At 44.7% G+C, this 15,154-nt stretch overlaps 1 protein-coding gene across 5 annotated transcripts in view; it reads left to right on the top strand.

The window, feature by feature from the left end:
• The first annotated feature begins 3,367 nt into the window (after window positions 1-3,367).
• The window catches only part of LOC147635897 (15-cis-phytoene desaturase, chloroplastic/chromoplastic-like), a 38,374-nt gene continuing 26,587 nt past the window's right edge, over window positions 3,368-15,154 (top strand). For 2 of the 5 annotated variants that reach the window (XR_015266454.1, XM_086801301.1), the window contains exons 1-6: window positions 3,370-3,790; window positions 4,605-4,737; window positions 4,961-5,049; window positions 14,103-14,160; window positions 14,298-14,453; window positions 14,629-14,777. Coding sequence is in view for 4 of the 5 variants with exons in the window: in XM_086801301.1 (XP_086657427.1) it covers window positions 3,611-3,790; window positions 4,605-4,737; window positions 4,961-5,049; window positions 14,103-14,160; window positions 14,298-14,453; window positions 14,629-14,777 (765 nt within the window). In the remaining variant the exon portion in view is untranslated. Of the gene's footprint in view, window positions 3,791-4,152; window positions 4,541-4,604; window positions 4,738-4,960; window positions 5,050-14,102; window positions 14,161-14,297; window positions 14,454-14,628; window positions 14,778-15,154 lie in introns of those variants that run through there. The other 3 variants (XM_086801302.1, XM_086801303.1, XM_086801304.1) reach the window with 3 other exon arrangements.

Raw genomic sequence — 15,154 nt, 5'->3', positions numbered from 1 at the left:
CCTGCAGACATTTACAATTAGCACATCCATCCCATGGTATCAAATTATTGTGCATGGTGTTTCATCCTGAAGAACCCTTATATAGAGGCTGGTGCAAAATAACCATTTTTGAATACTGGTCAATTTGTAGAGCTAGTTGTCATAAATGATGCGATGCTCGACCATGTAGAGACATGGATCCAAGATGAGGGTTTGGCTAACATGAAAGCTAACCCATTGGTGGCCCGCCACCTATGACACAATTAGCATGGTGATTCTCTACCACTGTGTTGTGGCTTAGATAAGCAGCCAACATAATGTTTTTTTACCACTTTATAGGTGGCTTTTCCCATCGACCTTCAAAAAGCTTCCAACAATAGAGGAATGGATGTGTAGGCTAACCATCTAATTCATAGCTTCTTATTAGGACACCAAGGATGTGGCCATCCAAGCTTTAATAAAGTTCCTCTACACGATCAAAATTTTCTTGTAAGATTTCGAGGAAGAGAAGGGAGTCATGTAGTGGCACAAGTATGATGACTCTCATGTGCACGGCCTTGCCTTTGACCTTAATCTCGGGCCTACACTATATTGAATATATGGCCTTTTTTCAAGGATCCAATTTTTGGAGGCTATTGTATGCAAGCCTTTGAGTAGTTGTTTTCTTCCAAATTCATCCTCTTAGGCTACAATTTTGTCTTCACCCGTAAAGGTAAGCCTCTCCAACAACTAAAAGGAATGCAACACTTCCATGAGATGTGGTCGGTGGAGATGAAATAAAGATCCTCACATCAATATACCCATCTTTCTCAGCTTTTGAGGACATAAGCAAGTCTAGGCATGGGGGTTGTTAATACACCTAAAATCTTCACCTCTAGCCTCAATTATATTCACATTATGTATAGGTTGTGGGCCATTGATGTTGTATTGAAGCCAACCAAAGCACAAACCTTGTATATATAGGTAGAGATAGGAATGGGGCACCCACTTAAGTTAGGTAGCTAGGCAAAGCCTTCTTGTATATATACAACTCGTGATAATGTGAAAGGGAGAATTCTATCATTTTTCAAGTAGAAAGCTTTCTTCTTCTCTTGAGCTCTTGCCTTCTTTCTTGCTTGATTGTAGTGTGCATGATTGTGTGTGTTGATGGTGTGTATGGAGTGTGTATACTTGCTTGCTTGAGTGAGAGAGTGATTGAGCATGATTGTAGAAGAGGGTGGTTTAAGCTTCCTAGCTTAACCATTGCCTTTGGGAAGCATTGCTTAGTTGATTAGAGAGAAGAGGAAGGGCTTAAACAAGAGGGATTGACACTCGACTTGGCTTCTTTAGCCTCTTCAAAGGAACTTGAGTAATCCAGGATAAGTGGTCTAACCACCATTAGCACCATGATTAGAGAGTAGAGGAAAGGCTTAAATAAGAGAGATTGACACCCCTATTGGCTTCTTTAGCCTCTTCAAAGGGACTTCCATGATCCAATTTAAGTGGTATAACCATTAACACTATGATTCCTTGCTTGAGAGTAACAAGGTTCTTAACATGAACATGACTCCATAAGGTCTTAACACTATGATTCCTTGCTTGAGAGTAACAAGGTTCTTAACACTATGTTTCACTTCAATTATGTTGAGAATGGAAAGGGAAATAGGGAGGGGGGTTGCCATAGGTATCATCATAGTAGCACCAAACCCTAGGACACCAAAAGCCTAAAGGACATGGACAATTTACATATGAGGACGATTAATAACGACGAGAGATCCAATTTCACTCCTCCAGATGCTCAATCAGTTTTGTAAGGCTTTTGGAAATGTAGAGGATCAAGTCGGTGAGTGTGCTTTTGGCTTAACCTTGGATGGAAAAGCTAGTTGTGGGCAGTGATTTCAACCTTTGTAACCTAATGATAAGGCCACATTTTGTCTAGGTCGCATTCATAGTTGGTTTGCGCCCAGTGGAACTAGGGAGTCCCACCAATCAATTATATATTGTCAAACAACATAATGGAAGATCCATCATAGACTATATTATAAGGGTTAGGTACCTTTATTTATAAGAGGCTAATATGACACTTCCTCAAAGGGAAGAATCTTCATGGCTTTCTTTATGCCCAAAAGCATACCTCATTTGTGAGGGAGCATTATGTCCAAAAACGTACCCCATTCAATAAAAAATTAATGGACGTCATGTTAGAAGAATAGTATGAATGGATGTCACCCGTCAGGTCCTCATCGTGTGGTTGAGTGTCCCATTAAGAATAGACTTATTGACACTCAACCAAGTCCAACCCCTTTAAACCCATTGTGCAATGGTTGCGAAATTGACCACACGCACAAAGACATCCCACCATGAGAGATAGTACATCCAACTAGGTGCAAGATTTGAACACAATGATGAGCCTTAACTTTCAAAGTGTGCGATGCAAACCATTCCCTTAACACAATCACTGGGATGTAGGCAAGGAGAAGGGTACACCGAGTGGCAAAAGCATCTACTTAAAAAAAAACCCCAACCTCTAAACCATTCCCTTAATGTAGCCACGAGGCTGTAGGCAAGGATAAGGGTAATCGAGTAGCAAAAGCATCTACTTTAAGGAATCCCCAAGGTCTAGAGAAAGTAAGGTCCAGTAGAAATTCACTCAAACAAAAGCCCTTCATAAAAAAGCTGAAGATGTAAGGCCAATGTTAAAAACAAGTGATGAAGGGTGCAACCATTTGGGCATTAAGGGGGAGCATGTAACCTTAGGAAATTATATAAAGGGTGTTAAATCAAATGTCACATGAGTAGATGGGTTAAATGGGTCATAAGCCATGATATATGTGGGTAAGAAGATAGCATCAAAAGAAGATAGCATCAAAAGAAGGCACCTAGAACAAGTGGTTTAGTAGGTGCATAAAAGTCACAATGAGTATCAAATAAGCCTTGAATCAAGGGAAGTGGAAGCTACAATAATGGAAACCATATTAAGTCTAGATTAGGCAATGTATTAAGCGAAGCAAGGTGCTAACGATGATGCACTCCAACCTATTTTAAAGGTGCCTAATCTAATGAAAAAATGTGTGCATTGGATCCAATATCTTGCGTTGTTATTATCTTGTCATTAGCTCGAACCCTCAAAGTAAACCTTTGGAGGTGGAAAGTACATCCAACGAGTGGAAGAATATTGGTAGAAGATGACATGAAAGAGTATTTCTCTTAGAAGGCTCGGAGAGAACTCCATGAATATTTTGGCCGCAATGGAATATGGATGTCCTTCCCAAGTGGCCAGCAGGCCCTGACTTAAGTACGATAACTTGGAAGTACCACAATAGTATTCGCGTGTGAGTGGATAAGTCGTGGGGTACTAGGGAGCAAACATGCTTGTCTGCATCACATTAGAGATGCACTCAGGGACGCCGAGTGTGGGGGCATATCATGGTGTAGATAACGTTTCCTTGTTTATGGTCAAAAGAGTGGGAGAGCATAACATATCATGGTATAGATAATGATACATAGACATAGGTGGGTTTAAACTTTGGAAGGTTGCGGAGGAGGAGATTCCAACCAAACACTTCCCCACTTCTGCATAACGAATAGACAACCACCTTTTCGCCCCCGTTAGTAGTCTGTGTGAGCACCTTTTTGCCCCGATCACCACAAAATGCTCTGCCCTAGCAACATTCTGGCATTCCATGGCGATGGCAAGCTTCATGGCTCTGTAATTAGAGTTGCTGTTGTGGGATACCAGGCCTCTCACTTTCTAGCTGGGTCTACAACCCCTTCTGTGGCCCATTTTCCATCAGCAAGCCCAGGCTATGTCAAGCGTTTCAGGCCTCTGCAGGTGAGTCTGTCAAATCCTGCCCTTCTCATCGTCTTTCTTTTCTCTTTTGATCCTGCCAAGGGTCATCTCCTTGTAAAATTAAAGGAAAAATGGCTTTGTTGCCTCTTAGAAGGTTCTCTCCTTGCCAAACCACTAAGCGGTGGATAGCTTTGTTGACATCTCCTTGTCAAAAACGAAGGGAAAAACACCTTTGTGCTCTCCTTGTTAGAACAGTTAATTTCATTGCTTGGAAAAAGGCCCTCACAAGGAAAACTGGTTTTGCTGCTTGGAAAAAAGGTCCTTTTCTTATGAAAACAGCAAGGAAAAAGTGGTTTTGTTGCTTGGCAAAAAGGTCCCAAAACACTAAGGGATAAAAATGACTTTGCTGCCCCCTGGTAGGATTTGCACTGCACACTAATCGTTCATTTCTCCATAGCTCCTCCATCTGTCCCCCTTGTCTCATATGGCCATCTTCTCCTGGTAGCCGATTGTGCCACAAAACCGAAGCACAAACTGCACAACAATCCAGTGCTGGTGTTTGCCTTTCTAGAAACCCCTCTTTAGCCTCGATCAAAGCCATTTCAATGGCTTACTATTGCTCCAACGAGCTTTCCTCTGTTGACATTCTAGTGCATGCTACCTTATCTTCTTTGTGTGCTTTCTCCTGTTGAACATACACTTCATTACCTTAAACTTACTACAGTACAGGAGCTTCAAGTCTCTATCCTTGCATCGACCGATCAACTGTGGGTGGAACTTTTGCCATTCCATGTGGGTGGAACTTTTGCCATTCCATGTACTTCAATTATTCTGCATGAAGTAATTAGCCCCACAGATTTCTTGCAGGGACTATCCAAGGCCAAATATCGAAGAAAGCTCGAGCTATTCAGAGGCAGCAGCATTATCTGCTTCCTTCAAAAATGCTCCCAGGCCTAACCAGCCCTTGCATATCGTCATAGCCGGCGCAGGTATTTTCAGATAATTTCTTCCTTGATTTTAGTCCCATGTCTAAGTCATGCATTTGAAGGAAACCACTTAATATGCATCCATGGAAAGTATGCAATCGTCATGGACAAGGGAGTGAATGGCATTTTTAGTAAACCATCATTTATTATTTTTTCATTTTTCTCAAGTCAACTCTAGGTTTACCATGTCCATACTTTTACATGATTCTAACTTCTTTCTTTTCAGGTCTAGCTGGTCTCTCTACAGCCAAATATGTAGCTGATGCAGGGCACATTCCCATACTATTAGAAGCACGGGATGTGCTGGGTGGCAAGGTACTACTGCATGAGAGCTATTCTTTTTCTTGCACTTTGGTAGTCCACAGTGGGGGTGTGCCACCTGGTGATGGCATAGGCCCTGCCCTAGGTATCTAGCTGTGCAGATTCTGGAAAAAGCTATGGTACCATCTCATCGTAAACAAGTTACTTAGAAAGATAGTGATCCCTCTATCTATACCTTGCTGATTTCACAAGCTCATGTAGATGTTGGGGACGGCTTTTGGTTGTTGGTTTCCATATTGTCCTGCCTCCTCTTTCAGACGGTGTGAGTGGTGTATGGCATCCTCAAAGCAGGAGACATGGCTAGTGAATACAGGTATCAGCAGTGCAAGAAATGGGCTTTGTAGAATTGCGTCACAGTCGAACGATATGCTGGATTATTCCAGGTACAAGACTTGTTCACTGAGCAATAATCTGGTGAATCCAATGTTTATAAAGGGAAAGAGTACAGGCATAGAATATGTACCAGAAAGGGGGATAATCCTTCTATCCATATACTAAAGGGATGAGAGCCATCTTGTGGGTCCTACTATGCCATCCTCTCCAGGCCTTGGTTGCGTGACAGAGAATCTGCAGCAAGGGATCCATTGTGAGATGCATTTACGGCAAGAAAGCTAACCAGTCATTTAAGACAGCTTTGTAGAGCTTTCTTTACAGATATGATCAAAGGTTACTATTGCTGGCTGTTCCTGAATTTCTCATCAGTGTACGCTCAATTGGAGCTAGAGACTGCAGCATATCTTCCGGCTTTGTTGAAGGCTATTTACATGCTGGAACTGTTGATGGGCTGCTTTGATCGGGTGTCAGTCAAGCTTGAGTTGTAAGAGCGAGAAGAGCTCTCCTTTTGCTAGATGGAACTGATTTGAACTGCTGGTTGGATTTTTTCCTCTGGTCTTTCTCTCTTTGAAAGCCCCCTTTAGACTTTACAGCCCTATTTCTTTGCCCATCCGAATTGTGAGAAGTATCTTATGTGGTACCAAGGGCTTGCTTCTAATTCAGCATAATTTACTGTAGCCCGATCCTTCTGGCATACATGGAGTTGCGCAGGAGTCTGAAAACACACTTGCTTCAACCAGGCAAGAGAACCGTACCCTTTGCTAAGCCCAACCTTGGTAATATGCCTCATGGTAAAGCTTGGACAGGTGTTTGCCACCTCCATAGCATGTCACTTTAAGCATGGAGGAAAACAGATTACAAGCTCTTTTTTACTGGTGTTAAATTCTAAATCTTTCTGATTACAGAAAGCATCAAATGTATTCAATAGCTTCTCAAGCCCCTCTGCACTGAGCCAGTCAGAAAGTATTTTTAAGCATCGAGTGGAGTGGATTTAGCGATTTGAGGCAGTGGAAAATGGCAGGTCATGCCCTACCTGATTAATTTATAGCCCAAAAAGAGTCCATGATAAGGGACACCCTTGCCTCATTCCGGTAGTGCTCATAACCTTCTCGGCCATCCCCATAGAGGCTGAGCCCTGCAAATTGTTGATGCAATGCATGGCTGGCCCGTGGTGTAGCTACACATGAAGAGTGTCTATGTAGGGTTAATCATGATAGACTCAGGTGCTGATTTAGGTCATGATCCTTGTGTCTGTCAGCTACTCTGGTGAAAGCATTCACTCTCAATTAAGATTTATGTACTGAACTGTTTTGACAATGATGTTCTTCCATGCAAGCAACACATAATCACCCCATGATGAACCCCCCACTCCCACTCCCCCTCCCCCTCCCCCCCCCCCCTTCCCTATCTCCTCTTCTTTTTCCCCTTCCCCCCTTTTTCATGGAGTTTTTTACTGGTATGAGAATACAAAGCAAAGTTCAAAGACTGAAACTGAAGGCCAGATACCTGTATGCGCTCTCTGCTCAATTTAGGCCAGGAACAGATCAATTCACTGATCCCGCACACCCCACCCCTCCACAACAAAGAAAAGAAAAAAAACTGTGTTCTCTCCTTTGTATGGATGCAATTCCGAAGGCCCTGAAGAGTTGCTTCTGTTCAGTTGAGTTTTGAGGTTTATCTGGATGCTTCTAGCTGCAGAATTCTGCCCAAGAGAGGCAGATAGCTGAAATAAGGGACAAAATGCTCAAATGAGGGGTCCAAGCTCTCTCCTACTCTAGGGACCCAAAAATTGGGCAATTTCTCCGCTTTGGCCCTCTTTTGGCCTTTTCACAAGCTGAGCCTCTTGTGGGACCTCAGGTGCCTGGCCAGGTACAATTAAGGGCTGCAAAATGTGCCCACAACCTATGCACTCTTGTCCACTCTGAACTCTGCCCCTTTTCAGCTATTGCTCCTTTTGTTCCCAGCTTGTCATTCTCATAGACCAGGCAAGAGTTATGAGGAATAGCCTTCATACTTATGGTGATTTGGGCTCACTGGCACCACATGATGCAAAAGATCACAATGGCCATACTTGGCGTGATACAATAGATCACAACCAAGCTTGCAAATGGAGCTTGACCACACATAAGATTCTTGAGCCTCTAGAACTTACCCCCCTTGACTCAAAACAGGGTTACCGAGGAAATTATGTTAGAAGTCATCTCCTGTCCAGTTTTATACACCAGGGCCTCTGTTGTGGGTGTGCCCGCCCGTATATCATTTTTCCACACTCCCCGTATTTTTTCCCTATTTTTCCCATTTTTTTCTAGTGGCTGGAGGGCTGCCAGTTGATGCCAGGAGCACTCTGAAGCTGGCCGACTGCATCTGTATCAGTCGTGGGCTGTAGGAGTGCTGGCCGACTTGTTCTGTCCAGGCGTGGGGCATCAGATGCTGGCCGACTGCTATATTCAGCAGTCGTGGGATTTTGTCCAGTCGTGGGCCTCTTCTAGAGCTGGCCGACTGCCCTCATGGGCTTGTATATATTGCCCCCCATCCTCCTCCACTTTCTCATTCAGTATCTTCGGGATCTTGTGTATAGAGAAGAGTTTACACACATCTCTCTGTGTTTCTTGTGCTGATTATTTTCTGCAGTCTACTTGCTCTTGTCTACCCAAGTTTGGATATCATTTCCGTTGCATATTCTGACATGGTATCAGAGCCCTAGGCTCTAGGAGATCTTGGGCGTTTTTCTGAGCAAGAGGGGGAGCAACAGGTTGCTGATCGGTGGACTGTTTCGGGCTGAACGGGAAGTGAAGGTGCAAGAGGAAGGCGGGCAGAGGGGCTGGACAGCCACTTGCATATTTTCTGATTTTCAGATTTTTCCCACCCACCCACCCTTTCAGGTTACTCTCCGAGATGGCGGATTTACTCGAGATGGCTGAGAAGCACGTGAAGATTCCGACTCTCCCCACGTTCCCAGTGGATCGGCAGTTCGACGGGTCCAATTATGGCATCTGGAAGGTCATGATGGAGTCAGTTCTGGAGTCATATGATCTTGCTGTTGGGGTAAAGGCGTTATGCCCACCCTTATAGTGTGTACAAGCCCATAAGTTATAGTACATAGTACACTTAGTACTTTTAATGTACTAAGTGCACTATGTGTACTAGTGCAATATACATGTGTGATAGGGGAGTCACACACTCACGCTTTTCATGAGTTGACTTATCCCCACATCTCTCTCTCTCTCTCTCCCTTGCTTCTCTGTGTATGTCTCCCATGAATGAACTCTAACCCTAATTTCAGGTTTCTCCCCATCACTTGCTGATTTTATTATCAAAGGGGTGCCAAGGCCGGAAGCTGAGGAAGGGGAGTTATTATCGACGAGGAAGGACCGAGAGGCACAGGCACAAATGTGGGACCGTGTCAACGCCAGGGTCCGGTCGTTTATATTCCTCAATTGCACACCACAGGTGATCAACCATGTGAAGCACATGACGCTGGCGAGAGGCATATGGGAGCACTTGGCTTCTTTGTACAACAGGGTGTCGCCCATGAAGCGGATATCCTTGGAAGTGCAGATGCGGGTTATGAACCCTGCAAAGTCTTCGACGATGCGGGAACACATTAACAAGCTGCAGGCCCTTCAGCAGGAAGTCCTTCAAGCAGGGAAAGAGATATCGTCCGAAGATATGGCTATCACGTTACTTTCCCACTTGCCTGGTCAGTATTCCGCTTTCTATTCCTTGTTGATCACGAGTGGCAGGCTCAGCACCATTACTTGGGAGGAGCTTGTGCCAATGGTCTTGGACCAGGAGGAACGTTTCACGAACCCTCCTCAGGGTGGAGGTTCGGAGGCCTTTACTGGCCAACGGTCGAAAGGCCGTAACTCGGGCAAGGGGAAGGCTTCATCGGAGAAGTCTTTTGAGAAGATGTCCGACGCTGACCGCGAGAAACTAAAGGCAGAGAGGACCTGTAATGATTGTGGCGAGAAAGGCCACTATTGGAGGCAGTGTCCCAAGCGGAAGACCGAGAAGGGTGAAGACTCCTCAGCAATCATGAAGACTCCGGCTTTTGTGCACCTGGAGGTGATGGACACCGATGCTTCATTTTCTTCAGGCAGGGAGGAGATTGGAGGACTCTCCGCAACGGATACTCGGGAGTGGATTCTCGATAGTGGTGCTTCCAAGCACATGACTCCTTCCCGTTCCGGTTTACAGGATCTCTGCAGGTGTTCTGGTCATATTCTTACTGGGGATACGTCCACTATCCCAGTTCACAGTGAGGGCAGGATGGAGATAGTCCCCGATGGCAGAGGGGGGAAGCATTCCTCCCAGGTGTTGTATGTTCCGGCACTCGGTTTTCATCTGTTGTCAGTGCATCAGGTTTGCAAGACTGGCGTACGGGTGGAGTTTGATGAGCATTTTGTTGCTCTTCGGGACAAAGCAACAGGCCAAGTGGTTTGGGAAGGCGGGAGTGGAGAATGGAGTCTACAGGCTTTCAGCACTCTCTCTCCCAGGTCCTCAAGATTGTGATGAGTGGCAGTGTGGTATTAGCTACTCAGGTGTGGACATGCTGCAAGAGCGGGCTTTCCGAGACCAGGTGGTGGATAGCTTGCCAGTAGATGGCAGCAGTTGGCAGGAACTTTCCAGTACTGATGTTGGTAGTTCTTGTGTTCGTGAGTCAGAAGAAGCTGAACAGGTCACTTATGCTCTGATGTCTCGTAGTGTTCAGGACATAGAACTTCCAGTAGTTGAGGATGTTCCTTCCACGGAGACCTTTCGGAAAGCCAGGCAGGTGACAGGTGATTACTTGCAGAAGGAGGTGGTTTCTCCAGGCTTTGTGGTTCCGGATTCAGAGGGGGTGGTTGACAGGTTTCAGAAGACCTTGCGTGGTCTTCAGAAGGTTTCCAGGACTTGCTTGTGCACCGTAACAGGTGTTGATCCTTGTGAGCAGTGTGATGTCTCTATGACTCAGAAGCTGTATGGTTCATTGATCTGGTTGATGGACACCGGATTGGACGGGAGCTTCCTGATGAGGCAGTTGAGCTCTTGGTTGCAGATGTCTCTTTGGGAGGCAGGATCGCGTTTCCTGTGGTTTCTGCGGCATGCGAAGGATCATGGACTCTTGTACACAGGAGGGGGATTGTTGGATGGAGTCAGACTCCGCGGTTGGAGTGACTCGGTTTGGGGAGGAGATCCGGACACGAGGGGATCTACTTCAGGCCCAGGAGCAGTTCTACGGAGCCGTAGGAGGAGGTTGCATGGCAGGTTTGGGCTTCCATTGGAGGAACCCATGGTCATCCAGAGGCACTTTGTTCGTGAACAGATCGTTGCTGATGACATCTTGCTGGAGTTCTGTTCGACAGAGGACAGTACAGTAGACCTCTTCACGAAGTCGCTCTCAGGATTTGCTCAGGCGGCACCCCAGCTCCCAGTGGTTGGTTACACAGCCAGGAGCTGAGAGGGGGTGTTAGAAGTCATCTCCTGTCCAGTTTTATACACCAGGGCCTCTGTTGTGGGTGTGCCCGCCCGTATATCATTTTTCCACACTCCCCGTATTTTTTCCCTATTTTTCCCATTTTTTTCTAGTGGCTGGAGGGCTGCCAGTTGATGCCAGGAGCACTCTGAAGCTGGCCGACTGCATCTGTATCAGTCGTGGGCTGTAGGAGTGCTGGCCGACTTGTTCTGTCCAGGCGTGGGGCATCAGATGCTGGCCGACTGCTATATTCAGCAGTCGTGGGATTTTGTCCAGTCGTGGGCCTCTTCTAGAGCTGGCCGACTGCCCTCATGGGCTTGTATATATTGCCCCCCATCCTCCTCCACTTTCTCATTCAGTATCTTCGGGATCTTGTGTATAGAGAAGAGTTTACACACATCTCTCTGTGTTTCTTGTGCTGATTATTTTCTGCAGTCTACTTGTTCTTGTCTACCCAAGTTTGGATATCATTTCCGCTGCATATTCTGACAAATTATAGTGCATTTTATAACACAAGGTGGTACAAACAAACGCATGGGAAAACGTAACACACACACAAGATTATTTTTCAGATTTTGGGGCGCAAAGAACCCTGACTCACACCCATAACAAGGAAATTACAAATTCCAGGAAATCAGGGTGAAATCCCCCCTCGATGCTGGTGGTGTCGCCTTTTCCGGTGTCTTTTCCAAGCAATGGAAACTTGAGCCATCATTTTAGGCTCAGGAGCTAGGGCAGAGGACTCGTTATGGCACAAGTTTGAAGCAAAAGAGAGAAATTCCCAGATTTTCGTCGATGCATAGACTTCAATTTGATGTAGGAGGGCCAATTTTGAGAAAGTCCCAAAATTGGGTGGCTGTTGAATCTCCAATTTGAGGATTTTCTCCATGATTGAGAAAAGCCTCAAATTTCTAATACTGTGGGTTCCCCAGATTTGATGCTAAGTGCTTATTTTTTAAAAAACCCCAAAATTTTATGCATATGCGGGCGGGGCTTTGATTTGAAGATTTTACCAAAAAATCAAGAAAGCCCCAATTTCAATAGATGCAGGAGCTTCAATTTTGGTCAATTTCTTTGTCCCCCAATTTCTTGTGAAGTGGAGGGCTTCAATTGATTGATTTGCACTGATGTTTTGAAAAGCCCTAATTTACTGTGGGTTCCCCAGATTTGATGCTAAGTGCTGATTTTTAAAAAAACCCCAAAATTTTATGCATATGCGGGGCTTTGATTTGAAGATTTTACCAAAAAATCAAGAAAGCCCCAATTTCAATAGATGTAGGAGCTTCAATTTTGGTCAATTTCTTTGTCCCCAATTTCTTGTGAAGTGGAGGGCTTCAATTGATTGATTTGCACTGATTTTTTGAAAAGCCCTAATTTACTGTGGGTTCCCCAGATTTGATGCTAAGTGCTGATTTTTAAAAAACCCCCAAAATTTCATGCATAGGCGGGGCTTTGATTTGAAGATTTTACCAAAAAATCAAGAAAGCCCCAATTTCAATAGATGCAGGAGCTTCAATTTTGGTCAATTTCTTTGTCCCCAATTTCTTGTGAAGTGCAGGGCTTCAATTGATTGATTTGCAATGATTTTTTGAAAAGCCCTAATTTTTTGTGGCTTACAGAAGTTTTGATTTTTGCAAGAACAATAGGTTTGGTATAGCCAGTGAAGATGCAGGATGTACTTGACAGGCCAGGCATAGGCAACAGTGATGGTACTGCAGAAACAACGGCAGGAGGAGGTTGGCGTGGAGTTTAACTTGGTTGGCAATTGCGTGTCAGTGTTGGGTTGCCGAGCCGGGTGCTGAGCAGGGTGGGTGCCTTTTGCCTGAGTTGGAGCTCAGGTGCAGCTGCGTGGAGATTGGCGGGCAGCAACAAGCATCAACAGGCTTAGCTGAAGGCGGTTAGTTGCCTGCTTTAGGTGACTACACTGTGGGCACCGTCGAAGGCAGACAACAGCGCATCAGCAGTAGTGTCGAGCAGCTTCAGGTGTAGCAAGACACTACCATGCCAGTGATGGAGCGTAGACGCACAAGCAGCGAAGAAGTTGGATATAGAAGCTGATGGGCAGAAGGGAAGCGTGTAGCTGTGTGAGCAGTAAGGTGGCGTTGTCAGCTTTGATTTCCAAACGCACAGAAGCACACAGCCAGAGATGATTAGGCTATGACAGACAACAACGCATCAGGCTCTGATACCGTGTTTAATCATGGTGTAGCTGTAGACATAAAGCTGAAAGCTATGGTGGATCAAAGGTATCCATAGGTGTGAGCTTAGAGATAGAAACTCAATACTTTAGAGAGAGATGATTACACGACTCAATATTGATTGGATTGATTAGATATTTTTTGAAGTACACCAAGTACACGCTTTTATAGGTTGCAAACCTTATCTTTTGACTCACACAAATCACACTCACATATGAGGACATGACACATGGCACAAACTTATCCAAATAAGAGGGTGTTCACACATGTAGGCACACTTACACTTATATGAGGTGTTCACACCTATACAAACTCATATAGATGGATACACACATACTGACAGGTACAACGGGTGGACATACAGCCTTACAGGACACAAGAGACTCCGAAATACCCAACATACATCTCATGTACTTGAGACTTTTGTGCATTCCTAGTTGTCACTTGTCACTGTGGGCCTCTGTTTCCCAGCAAGTGCTTGGCTTCGTAGGGTTCACTCCCTTGCGAGTAGGAACGAGGTAATGCTTTTCCATTTCTACATCTTCAAAGTTCAGCTCCGCCATTATGGAGCCTCTTGATGGCTCACAGAAGTGGCAGTGATTAAGAAAAATGTGGAAGAGATCTGGTGCTAGCTCGTTGGGACATCCAAAGAAGCTGTAAGTGTGTGCGCATGTGAATGGTGTGTTTTGTCAGTCCATGTGTTTGTATTGAATCCAAACCTGAAGATCATGGGTATCAAAGGCAGTTTTTGGATAAGATTATTGAGCTTCACTCAACTTAGTACTGAACCTTCGAAGGCTCAACCACCAAATGCAAGGCACTTGCAAGAAAAAGTGGAAGAGTAGACTACATTAATGCCTTAAACCTCTCTCTCTATATAGGACATGCACATTGGAGAAAGATACTACTTTTTGGCAACTATAGTTGGTCTCTTGAATGTTTCAAACATGTCTTGGTGGGGGTTGAGGTTCATGTTTTGCTTTATAACTTGCCTTTAGATGTTCTATAGCTACATGAAGTTACCAACTTAGGTTGCCTCTGAACTACTTGAATTTCCACAGGTGGCAGCCTGGAAAGACAAGGATGGGGATTGGTATGAGACAGGACTGCACATTTTTTGTAAGCCTTAGGAGATTTTTACTATCAGTTTGAGTGTAACTATGCAAATACTTTGAATGTCTGTCTTGATTATATCCTTGCATATGGAAGGAAAGCTCTTGGTCATAATCTTAGAGGAAACTTCTTATCTTTTCCAGTTGGAGCATATCCCAATATACAAAATCTCTTTGGAGAGCTTGGGATCAATGAAAGATTGCAATGGAAAGAGCACAGTATGATCTTTGCAATGCCTAACAAGCCTGGGGAGTTTAGTCGTTTTGACTTCCCAGAAGTGCTTCCTGCACCCCTCAACGGTAAGGTTGTGTAAACAATTTTCCAAGTGGACTGTCATATGTACCGATCAGTAGTCATTTGCGCTTTGCTTTATGCATGCTTAATTACTGTCAAAATTAGGGATTCTTTTTACTCTTCAGTTTTTCCTATATATTTCTCGTTTAAAGTGGCAAAGGTGTTTGCGATCATCCTCAGGAGTCTGGGCGATCCTGAGAAACAATGAGATGCTGACTTGGCCAGAAAAAATAAAGTTTGCGGTTGGTCTGTTGCCTGCTATATTGGGTGGGCAGTCTTATGTGGAAGGGCAGGATGGCTTGACGGTTAAAGAATGGATGCTTAAACAGGTATGATCCTGCACTCTCTATGGAGGGCTATCGATTCTAGACATTAATACCATTCAAAATGTTCTTTTTTCTTTGGATTCTTTGGTACGATAGTGTAAGAGGACTAAAAATGACATGTGTGCGCTTCTCTCCTCCCAGCCAATATAGCCCATGAGTTTCTATAAATGGAAGTCCCCTAGAGCATGTTCTTACCTCCTTATCAAGCAAAAGGTAGAAGTGCTCTCTTAGCTCCCATTCCCGCACTCCTTGGCTAACCCCCGAGCTACGGACCTTGGCCCACTAGGCCCTTGCCCGTGCACACACTAATAATGTCCGGTCTAGGCCTAATTGCCTCGGACTAAATTAATATATATGTCTAACATTCTCTCCCCCTTCTA

Source organism: Cibotium barometz, chromosome 8 (genome assembly GCF_041138505.1).
Source record: "Cibotium barometz isolate CiBa-2024 chromosome 8, ASM4113850v1, whole genome shotgun sequence".
In the NCBI taxonomy this organism is placed as follows: domain Eukaryota; kingdom Viridiplantae; phylum Streptophyta; class Polypodiopsida; order Cyatheales; family Cibotiaceae; genus Cibotium; species Cibotium barometz.
Note: the sequence above shows the minus strand (reverse complement) of the source record. Positions and strands in the feature narration are given on the sequence as shown.